Genomic DNA, 12070 nt, shown 5'->3' with positions numbered 1-12070 from the left:
TGATCCATTTTGAGTTAATTTTGGTATACGGTAACAGATAGCAGTCTAATTTCATTCTTTTGCACATGGCTTTCCAGTTTTCCCAGTACCTTTTACTAAGAGGCTTTCTTTTCTTCATTGTTTGTTTTCAGCTCATTTGGCTCAATTATCTGCCCATATATATGTGGGTTTATATATGGGTTTTCAATTCTGTTCCATTGGTCTGTGTGTCTGTTTTTCTGCCAATACTGTGCTGTTTTAATTATTGTTGCTTTGTAGTATAAATTGAAGTCAGGGAGTGTGATAATCTCCAGCCTGGTTCTTTTTTTTCAGGTTTGCTTTTTTAAAGAAATAGAACAAAAAATTCATCAGATTTGCCTGGAATCACAAAAGACCCCAAATAGCCAAAGGAATCCTGTTTATGAAAATTTTATTTGATACATAACCTTTTGTTTAAAATCACCATGGCATTCATTTGTATTGTTCAAGGGCCAATATAATTCTTGGGGAAATCTATACTTTTACTATTTAAATGAATACAGCATATATGGTAGCTGAAACTACTCGATCTCCTAAACCTCTATGTTGGAGTCTATATTGAGGAATCTTTCCTACACGTGAAAAAATTAAATGAAGCCATTTAAAGTGCATGGCAGTTTAAGTAAGCACAAGTGGCAAAAAGGCTAACAATCATATAAATGTTAAGCAGATGGAACAAAATACTAAGTAGTTTAAATGGAACTTGAAAAGGAAGATTTTACAAACTTGAAGAAACAACACATGACTTCCAGCTTTAAAATGGCAAAGTACGGGTGTTTCTGTTCTTCTTGCAAAAAAAATCACATTAGAAAAATAAGAATGTGAAGAAATAGAAACACTTTTTACACGTTGACAACTAAAAGACATGTGTAACTCAAAGTCGAAGAACACTGAAAGAAAAATGGTAAAGTGACTCAGAGCAGAGAAGGTGAAAACCAGTGTCTGTCAAGGGAAAGCAATGGAAAGCAAGTACCATTCGCTGTGCAGAATTTCAGAAAGGCTTTTGAACTGGAGGTACTAATTACTGCAGAAGGAGAGAGTGGAAATGAGTACATTGATGGTGTCTGCAGGAGGAATTAGACCCTCAACTCTCTGTCTCCATCCTGACCCCAACACACACCCTGTGGAGACGTAAGGAGAAACTCTGGATTGAAGATAAGGCAGAGAACAGCATTGGGGTGAAGTAGGAGATTTAAAATAGGAAGATTAAGGGAAAGCAGTGGGAACAGCAGTTTCTAACACTGTCTACGTAGTTGCAGAAAAACTGAACTTTCCCTAAGAAAAAACTTCCATATACTCATAATTTGGAAACTCTGCCCCACCAAAAACAAAACAAAAGAAAACAAAAAGCCAGTGACCACCTGATTAGCCTACAATTTAATTGTGTAGTTCTCAGGTATCATTTGCAATAATTAACTCAGTGCTACGCATTGGTGTCTAACAGTCCCTGACATCTCAAGGACACAATAGAGCTTGATGTTTCGCTCACAGAAAGTCCAATATGGTTGACAGCTCTCCTCTGTCTTGTATCTGTGCCATCTGAAACATGTGGCCTCCAAGGTCCTCATGGCAGAGGTTAGGATGGAAGAGCCTAGCACACAGGCTTAGCTGTCTTACCCCAGAACTGACACATGTCATTTGCACTCACAGTGTGTTGTTCAGAACCATTCACATGGGGGACATTAGGAGAGCACATGGAGTATTGGGTGGCCGCTAACTTCTCAACAACTCTGCGAACTTAATGTCTAGGTTCTCGTAAGGCCTTTCACTGTTTTCTCATGCACCAGCCATGGGGTTTGTTGTTTAATTCATTGAATAATTGTAACTCATTTTAAATTTAAAAGCTAATATCTATTAGGTGCTGGTTCCGTGACAGCACTAAGAATATAGAGATGCATATGATACATTCTCTAGTCTCAAGGTTATTCTACCATTTAAACTCTTAGTTTACATTGGCTTTGAAATAATCTTCAGGTCATTCCCTCTTATGTTTCTATTGCTATGTGTAAATCAGTGACCAGCTAATCAGACTGTAAGTCATTGATTTATAATCAGCAGGATCTTGTGTTCCTGAAACAAATATTTAATTTCAGGTTATTCCCTCAAGTCTTTTGAAAACTGCACCTCTTTTCATTTTTAACTAAAATAATTGTTAAGAACTCTTCCTTATAATGGCCATATGTGTGGATCTTTAATGTGCTTCGTTGATAAGTAAACTGCAAATTCATCTGTTTTTCAGTATTACCTCGTGGTTTATTTCTGATGTTCACTGAAGCAGGTTTGCAAATTAATATTAATAGGAAATGCTCTATTGAAAGTTTCATAGCGTAGCAGTTGAAGGTAATTATCCAAGAAGAATTTTCATATCTGAATCAGTCTTACAAATGCATTCCATATACTTTATAAAAGGAAATCATTCTTCTGATTTGAAAAGATATATTTACCTTAGAGATACTATTATATCTGTTCTTATTTGAGTCTCTCAATTTATAGCTTGAACTGCTTATACCAGGGGTACAACTGGTTTTTGGTAGTTGGGTTCTGAGAATCTTCATACAATTTTTATACTGTTTGGTTTCCTTCTGTTTTCTTTCCCAGAGTACCCGAGTGGCCTTGGACCATCTGGAGTCTGTGCCTGAGAAACTGAGCCTACTGGAAGATTTCAAAGACTTCAGAGTGAGAAAGAGTTGGCTTGTCTCTTTTCATATTATTATCTGAGTTAGAACATTGACATCTTCCTGATGTGCAAAGAAAATTGTAGGGAGGGAGGGAAGACCGAAAAACACTGGGGACTTTTCACACTCCATCCTATCAGAGTTCATTGACATTTGTGAAGTCAGGATTGAAAACAATGAATGTATATTAGCACAATCTGGGAAAATAGAGACTTTTACCCTAACCACTAGAAGCTCATTTAGCCCTCTAAAGCTTTAGCAATCATTTAGAAATAGTGAAGAATTAAAACAGGTTACACATTATATTGACAATAGCTAACTTTTTCGATAAACAATTTTAATTTATGAATTATCTTTTCTTTTAATGGCAAATTTCCAGAGTATTGTTTGTTTAAGAGATACTATCATGTGCAGGTTGTCTCTATACTATGATATATGAATTGAAATCCACGTAGAGTTTTAGATTTTATATCCCCTGCCATTTATTGATAGAACTCTAACAACAAAGCATTTCATTAGCAATCCAATTAACTGCATGTGAGGATTTACCTCCTGTAATTTTGCTTAAGTACCTCATAGAGGAGAGATACAGAGCAAATAACCCTGGCGCCCAGTCCTGCCAGACCAGGACCAGGCCAGAGAACGTCTTTACATATCCTTTGGGGATGCATATATAATGGACAATTTTAGCAGTTTGTAGTTTCTTGACCTTGTATGGCTAAAGCTAATAATGGTGAGAGTTCTCTTGAAAAGCTTTTAACCTCATTTCACATTGGCTTTAAAATATAACTTATGTTATATTTAGGTTCTGTTTAAATCTAACATATTCTTTGAGGGTATAATAAATAGGAAATACTGCCTGACTATGCCATATTGATTTATCGGTGGCACTGATATGATGAGGCTGTCAAGGTCTACACTATCTTGAAATTACCTTTCATTAAGCATATTTTGGTAGTTCAGTAACTACACATTTTTGGGTGGGATCCAGGATTGAGCTGACACATCCAGACATCCAGACTATCACAAATAGAACAAAACCAAGTGTTTGTAGTATATTTGAGTAACTTTTCAATTCTTTCTCATGATTTGATATTTGCTGTATAAATCCCCATCAAAGAATTATGAAACCAGTGTCCACGAAGATGTGATTTCTACTCACCTTTTTATTACCCACTGTGGATAGTAAGGAATATGTTACACTTATATTCTTTCCACCTTTTTCTCTGTGGCTAGCAGAAGTCATCTGAGTGAAGGGCACAGAAGAGAGGTTGTTGGAAACAGGTCGCATTTGTCACTAAGAAACAGAAGCCTCTCTTATGCCAGCATAAAAATATAAAGTTTCACCTTTAGTGACAGCTCACTTTTTCCCCAGTGGCATACACTGAACTGAATATTCATAAGTACAACTTTAAAGTTTTATTTTCCACTATTACCAAAAGGGTTTTTTAAATTGTTGTTATTTCCTTCATATAGGCTAATGATTATTTGCAGGTCTAATATATATATATATATACACACACACACACACACACACACACACACACACTCACATATGAAGACGCCTTAGTAAAATTTTTAAGGAGAATATTTTGCAAAGTTTAAAATTGTGCTTTCTGATAGTAGTCATTAAAATTGAAACCTTTAGCTTTAAAATGTAAAGGAGTTCATTAGCAAGTGTTATGCGCTGCTATGTGGGAGGCAGTAGCTAAGTGCTTTACATTTTTCGAAATCCTCAGAGATACCCTATGGACTGGGGTGGGGGGCGGGTATTTGACCCCTTGTTACAGCTGAGGACACTGAAGCATGGAGCATGTAAGTTGGTGCTGGGAGCTAAGTCTGTGTATTAACCGCAGAGCCCAGCTCCTTTGCCCTGCTGCCTCTAGCGTGAAACCCACTGTGTATGTACTCTGAAGCCATCTATACGATTAAAAAGAGCTCATGTGCTGTGAACGACAGTCCAAAGACCTAAGTTCTGGTCCAAGTTCATGTACCAGATGAAATGACTTAATATCTCTGGGGATATCTCCTCATCCATAAAACGAGAGACTTGAACATTTTCTCTATGGTTCCCACTCACACTGGCATCACTAGCAGTTATCTTAATACTACCATCTATGATTCTAAGTATGAATATGAATCTCATCCTATTTAAATAGTCTCGACTTCATTCTTCTGTAAACGTGTCATAGTCTCTCTCATTTTTCTAACCTCATTTCTACAATCAGCTGTACAATCTCACATTTAAATATTATATGTTTATTATGGTGGAGAGGGAATACCATTGTCTTCCAAGCCCAATCCACCACAGATTACCTAACCTTGGGCAATTCATTCTTAACTTCTCTGGGTTTTGTAGGGTGTGTTTTTTGTTTTGTTTTTGTTGTTGTTTAATGTAAAAGTGAGAACTTTGGAATTCTACTGTAATACTCCTAGCTTGACCTTTCAATAAGGTTCTGGGAACTATTTGGGGAAACTAAATCCCATAGATGGTTTTTCTTACATACAAAAATCAGTTACCTTCATTTTATTTTAATTTCTAATTCATAATAGAAATGGCTAAGTAAATGGCTATAGTGACTGTTTGTTATGTCCCATCCTCTCCCCCCCAAAATGAAGGAAAAATAGAAAGAAAGGAGGGAAGGAAAGAAGGAAGGAGGGAGGGAGGAAAGGAAGAAGGGAGGGAAGAAGGAAGGAAGAAAGACTGGCCCTGGAAATTTTGCTTTCGTAATTACTTTTTACCTGAATCTTTTAATTGAGGTCAGATGAGATATCCTTAAGTTTAAAAATCTACAGGACATAATAGTTAAAAAGCAGAATGTTATTTAAGAGTTAGTGAAGAAAAATTGCTCTAGTTTTACAGGTAATAGTCCTTTTTTTTTTTTTTTTACAAAATGACTATTTTGATGCCAAATACTACTACAAGTGACAGTACACAATTCCAAAAATGGTATGTCATTAATGACCATCTTTGGAGAACTTACTGTTAATTGAACGTTTTTCCTTCAAGTAAAGGGTGTCAATCATTTCAGACTGGCATAGAGACTAGTTGTAAAAAGAATGTAAATAACCAATATGGGACCCTATGTCATTTTTATAGTAGCATCCAAAGTGATTGTTTTCTTCTTTACCCTTACGGACCTATGATTCCCCTAAATATCTCTCTAAACTCCTGTTATCATTTATTATCTACATATCCATACTTTCTTATTCTAATTTCAAGTACTGATTTTTTTTCATTGACACTTTGTTGTTTTTCCAGGATTCCCACAGTTTATCCCAGAGAATTGATGGGAGATATTCCAAATACAGAGTTCATAGAGAGTCCCTTCAGCAATGCCGAGATGACCCCAAGTACCGAATCAAAAGTTTCAAGGTAATGTCCTTTATGTATATTTTTCAGTCTATGAGCATTAATCATGTTTATGGCTACAACCTTCTAAGCAACCCCTGCAGGGTTCGTGTAAGAGTACTTGTGAAAGAAAAGATATTCTTCAATATATGAAATAGATTTCCAATTTTGTGGGAGAAGAGAATACAAATCCAAAGATAGTACCTATAACTCTTTACCTGGGAACTAACCTTTAAGTTTGTGCTACTATTGCTTGTATGTTGTTTGTCCATAGGAATTGATTATCTTAAGAAATCCTGAGCCAGGGAACCCTGGGTCTCTTGGTTGGTTAAAGGCTTATTGTGAATGATTTCTGTCTTCTCTGCGTAAGTCCAGCTACTCTTGGTGCTGAAGTCCTCAGCAGGTCAAGTAACATATAGTACTTTATAAACTATAATCTTGGCATTTATAGTTATTCGTTTCCTGAGGATATAAACTCCATACTACTATTTCAGTTTATGATTCATTAGGGTGTAACCAACACAGGACACTGGGAAGATTTGACCCTATTGACAAAAAGCCCACCATTCCCTCGGTCTCCCCAAGTTGCACTTGGGTGTGGATGATTTAAACCACATTTGACCCTGAGCAGTTCTTAGCCTAGAGCAGGGTTTTGTCGGCCTTGGCATTCCTAACATGTGGGCCAGGTAATTCCTGGTTGTTGAGGCTATTCTATGCATTGTGGGATAATTAGCAGCATCCTTAGAGTCTATTCATTAGATGCCAGGAGCATCCCCCATGCCAAGTTGTGGCATCAAAAAATATCTCCAGACACTGCTAAACGTCCCCTTGAGGACACAATGGAGCCCCATTGCGAACACTGAGCTAGAGAGACTCCATCTATATTCGAATGTACACTCTAAGTCAATTTAGAAGGAAAAAAAAAACCCTAAAGGCTCTTCTGGCTTTCTGATATTCTTAAAAACTTCAGTATGTGTGAATATTCATTACACTGTGTATGTTCACGTATTACAGCCAAATGTAATTATTTGTAAGAAGCTTTTCCCTCCTCTGAATGTAATTGGATAGAATGCTCAGTGGATGTAAAGACTGTGTTCATTTCCATAAGCCCTCACTAGTGTGCTTAAAATGAGCACTCCACTTCCCCCATTCCGACCAAAACTTAACACAATTACACCATGTTATTGATAGCCTTATTGTGAGAGGGCGTCCTGTGACTTTGTGCCTTTTCACCTTTGTTTTCTGTAGGTTGATATTATGGATTATAACCTTGTTGTTTCGTATAGCAAATTTTAAGTTTACTAATCATCTTCCCTCATGCCCATCAGGCCCATATACACACACATTTCTCTACCAGTCATGGGGGGCTGCTAACCTGAAATGGAAATACAAGGTTTAGACAACAATAGCTAATAATAATAGCTACTCAGTATCGAGCCAATCACATGAAATTGCTCTTTTTGTAGGTGTCGCATGCTTCATTGCGTTTGTTATCTCATTTAAGCTTCACAGCTACCTGTCAGGTTGGCACCATTATTTTTCCTCTTTTACCATTCAAGAAAGCAGGGTTATAGAGCAATTAAACAGTTGTATCAGGATTAAAACCTAAATCTGCCTCGCTTCAGTCATCTATGTCCTTGACCACTAGACTATTACAGTGTAAATTTGGGCCTCCTGCACTTTAATTTTTCTAACAGTCACCGAATGTAGGATTATATTTTTAATATGTAAAAGTCAGTTGTCTCCAAAAAATACATAAACGCATTACATGCCTCTTAGTTCAACAGAGGTCTAGATGCAAATGAAACATTTAAAACATCATTTCCCAAAACAGATTTGATATCAGGTGAATCAGTGCTATCTAGTAGCACCCAAATTGATATAAATCAGTGCAATTTCCATAACAGCATATGGCAAAGCTATGAATGTTTAACATGTTCAGCAAGTAATCTCATTGGAGTCCTCTTTAAAATTACATTTGCAGCTGAAGAGAAAATCAGGCCTGGTTTGTAAGTGAGGCCAACACTTAGCAAAATGAGAAAGAAGGTTTGCAAATAGATAGTGCAAGTATAGGAAAGGGCCACAAAGCACATTTTATGATGACGTGTTGCACATCAATACCACTTAAGCATTTTAAAATATTGACCCATTTCAGTGATGCATATGTGACATGTGTCTGGCCTGAAACAGTGCAGTGATCTAACATATAACTCATGAGGATATCACATTTTTTGTAGTCGTTGGAGAGGAAAATGTGGGAGCACATTTTTGCCGATTGTAGATACCAATGATCATTTACTTCTATGCTTTTTATGAAAATTATTTATTTAAAAAGACTGACAGGGGAGGCAGTTTCAAAGGAAGCTTGAGCTCAGATGGGCAGGGAGAAAATTGTTGGTCATTTCTTGCTTCGTGGATAATCAGAAGAGCTACCTCCAGTTAATCATTGACGTTCTGTAGACAATGCTTCAAATAAGAGGCACTGGGACTCTTTCAATCAAAAGAGAAGCTGTCCCCCTTTCATAAGACATTATTTCAACAGCTCTTAACTTCCACATGTTTCTCTAGGACAAAGTTCAAAGAATAGGCACAGGGCAGGGACTTGAATTCATTGATTCTACTAAAAAGTGGTTCTAGGAAATCAGTTACTGTAGGATTTAGTTTAATTCAACAAACATATACTGTGCAGCTACCGTATTGCAAAGCACTGTACTACCTGTTAGATGTGAGGATACAGACCTCTACAGATGCCAAAGGCATGGTCTTCCAGGAGGAAACAGTTACTAATTTGTCTTAATCCCTACAGATTAGAACAAGAGTCAGCAAACAACCACCTATGGGCCAATTCTTGCCTGACAATTGCTTTTGTAGATAAAGTTTTATTGGAATACAGCTACATTCCTTTATTCCCATCTTGTCTGTGGCTGCTTTCACACCCAACAGTAGAATTGGGTAGTTGCAACAGAAACCATATGGCTCAAAAAGCCTAATATATCTACTCTCTGGCCCTCTACAGACAACGTTTGCCAATCCCTGGTCTAGAGAAAGGAGAAATTACCTGTCTAGTCTTTCTTCCTTTGCTCATAGGTAAAATATTTCCTCTTCGTTATTTACCAATCAAATAAATACTGCTCAAGCTCTTTGGAAAGTCTTAATGCTTATACACTCATTCAACAAACATTCATTGAGCGTCAGCTATGTGCCAGGAACTTACTAGACGCATGGGATTCTGAACAAAATAAACAAAGATCCCTGCCTTTTTGGAACTTCCATTCTAATCGTAGGATATTCACATTTGCTGTTGTTGTTTTCATATAACATTCAACAAACATTTATTGAGTTTCTACTGTACACAGGCACTCTGCTTGGGACTAGAGAATGGCACAACAAGAAAAGTCATTACCAGTCCTTAGGAATTCAAAGCCTCCACACAAACAACTGTAGCGGAAACAAAAAAGGGATAAATGCTATTAGAGAGGCCTCAATAGACTGCAGTGGGATTTCAGAGAAAAGAAAGATGCCCCAAAGTCTTTTGAAAAGAGCTGTGGTGACAAGGTACAGGGAAGTGTCGTATCCACACGTCTCTGGAAGAGTCGCTATAAGCATTACAGTTGTGGAACCCTGACCGTATGTTATTGACAGACATGTCACTGTTGGAATAGCAGAAGAACGTTGGCGACTGGCTTCTCTCATGCTGTTGCTGATGTAGGAAGGCAGTGAGACTTCCAGCATGGTCGCCCCACTCGTGGTGGGGAGGGTTAGCAGGAAGTGTACAAATCAGGTTCTCTTTCAATCCAGACTAGATCTTCTCCTGCTTTTCCTCTCATGGTGGTCACCAGACCCAAAATGATCAGATTTTGAGGTTTTTCAGCAGGACCAACGTCCACAATTCCCGAGGACATAATGTAATATATTGTACTAAGCAGACCGAGTTAACTGACAAAGTCTGATCTACAAGTTTATATTTAGAATTCAAATCAAAGCCAAATCTGACACAACCTTTTCTCTGTCTCTGTGTGGACTACAGGAGCATTTCACGGCCTCTCCTTCATCAGGCCTTATTGGGTTTCTGTAGGACAGTCTCCCTTGCTGTCCCAGCTGTTTCACGTAGAACAGAATGTTCAGAAGTCAACCAATAGCACAGCATTGCTAGTCTGAATTCACAAAGGAGCATGGTTTTCTTTAAGAAACCCTCATTTGCTACCTGCACTTTTTGCTCTCCACCTATACTAAACATATGGTTTTAATTAGCAATGGATTCTTTAATAAAATCACAGGAGGCATGTTTTGTTCCCGTCTTTCCTCCTCCTGAAAGGAAAAATCGTGATTTTTTTATTTGTAACTGAAGAGTTAATGTGTAACTTTTTTTTAAAGAAGCACATGTTTTACAGGATAAGATGGGGTGGGTGAGAAAGTGTTGATAATGGCTTTTGACACAGTTTATGAAAGCGGAGTTTGCCGAAGCCCTTTGTCATATTTGTTCAATGTAAACATGTGTATGGTATTGATTACATGCTTTTCTCCTGGAAACTGTTTTTCCCTCCTTGACTCTCTTTGTGGTTTGTTTATACTTTGCCCAGAGCAATTAATGGCTGTTAGACTTTCTCTCTTAGGTCAGGTATTTCTGTCCGTACCTTAAATCCTTACAATAGTAGCTTCAAAAGCATGCTACGCATAACTACTGGTGCAAGTCAAGATTATAAGTGCTTTTTATTTAATGACTATTAAAATGTATCACTAGTGCATTATTCAGGTAATTTTACAAATATTGCTTGGGAACAGTAGTGGCAACCATGGGGGGATTTGAGGGAGCTTTAACCCCGTAATACCCCATATCTCATTTATAAGCACCTCTTTCCATGCTTTGATAAGAAATCATATATGAACTGCTTTGCAAATATAGCTGCATGCTTCCCCCAACCCAAACCAATTTTCTCTCCTATATAGAGACTTAGGGTACAAGGCTAATCTGTAAAGTAACATAAAATAGAAAGTATAACTACAGGCGAATACTGAAATTTGGGACATGCTTTTCTCGTGGACTGTATGACTTTTGAGAGCAGACACTGTCTGCTTCGTCTTTGACTCCAGAATGCACAGAATACACATATGCATGTTACACTCGTGAGTGAACATTTTTTTTCTAGCTTCAGCCATTCTGGAATTCTAACAAAAATTTAATTACAGTAACGTTTAGATGACACATATGAAAACGTGTAGGCAACCAAATCATGCTGAAATCTGAAGAGATTTTTATTCCTTTGAAGTAATCACGACTAACTTGCCAGCCATAATATTTAACCAGTTGATTTCATCTTGATGTTTTAAAAGTTAAACAAAAGGTTTCCAAATGAGTTGGGATTTTTCTTTGTTATAAAATCTGAAAATAACAATGGATCGAAAGTGCTTATTTAGGAATTAATTTTTTAAGCTGCTTGAGCCTTATTCTGCCAAACCCAGTTCCCTTAACAAGCCACATGCCTTCACCCTGCCTGATAATTTACTCAACAAGAGCATTTAAAAAGGAAAGATTGTGAAGAAATTCATGTATAAAAATACCATTTTTGAGCACTCAAATTCAAAATTCTCGACACTAAAAACAAAGAATGCCAAGTAAACGTCTTATTAGTTTTTTGGTTTTTTTTTTTAAACATATTATAACATACCCAAACAATCATTATTTTCTTCCAAAAAGTCACTTTAAGAGAATAAGCATTAAGTCCAATGAGGCACCATCATTAAAACATCTTTGCCTTATTTCTTAAGTCAGTGGCACATTCTTTTGAATCTCCTTGTTTAAGGCAAATTTGTATCCACTGTGAGTAGATTGGGGGCCTGAAAATGGATTAAAGTCATACAGAGCCAAGTCTGAAGTAGGTTAAAAAATACTGAGTGGGATCTTTTTCATTAGTCAATTGCTAGGAATATTAAATTTCATACAATAAAGTATCAATTGAATAAAGGTAAATTTATCAAATGGCCTGATCTAGCACAGTATTTTCATGAGTCTGTTCATCTGTGGATG

The 12070-nt window shown here is 37.1% G+C and overlaps 1 protein-coding gene across 9 annotated transcripts in view; it reads left to right on the top strand.

The window, feature by feature from the left end:
* The window catches only part of CEP128 (centrosomal protein 128), a 345597-nt gene that overhangs the window by 320688 nt on the left and 12839 nt on the right, over positions 1-12070 (top strand). For all 9 annotated transcript variants that reach the window (XM_074327098.2, XM_074327095.2, XM_074327093.2 and 6 more), the window contains 2 exons: positions 2617-2694; positions 5956-6069. In XM_074327098.2, the coding sequence (XP_074183199.2) occupies positions 2617-2694; positions 5956-6069 (192 nt within the window). The remainder of the gene's footprint in view (positions 1-2616; positions 2695-5955; positions 6070-12070) is intronic.

This window comes from Rhinolophus sinicus, chromosome 3 (assembly GCF_057876585.1).
Source record: "Rhinolophus sinicus isolate RSI-liver-muscle chromosome 3, RSI-T2T, whole genome shotgun sequence".
Classification (NCBI taxonomy): Eukaryota; Metazoa; Chordata; class Mammalia; order Chiroptera; family Rhinolophidae; genus Rhinolophus; species Rhinolophus sinicus.
Note: the sequence above shows the minus strand (reverse complement) of the source record. Positions and strands in the feature narration are given on the sequence as shown.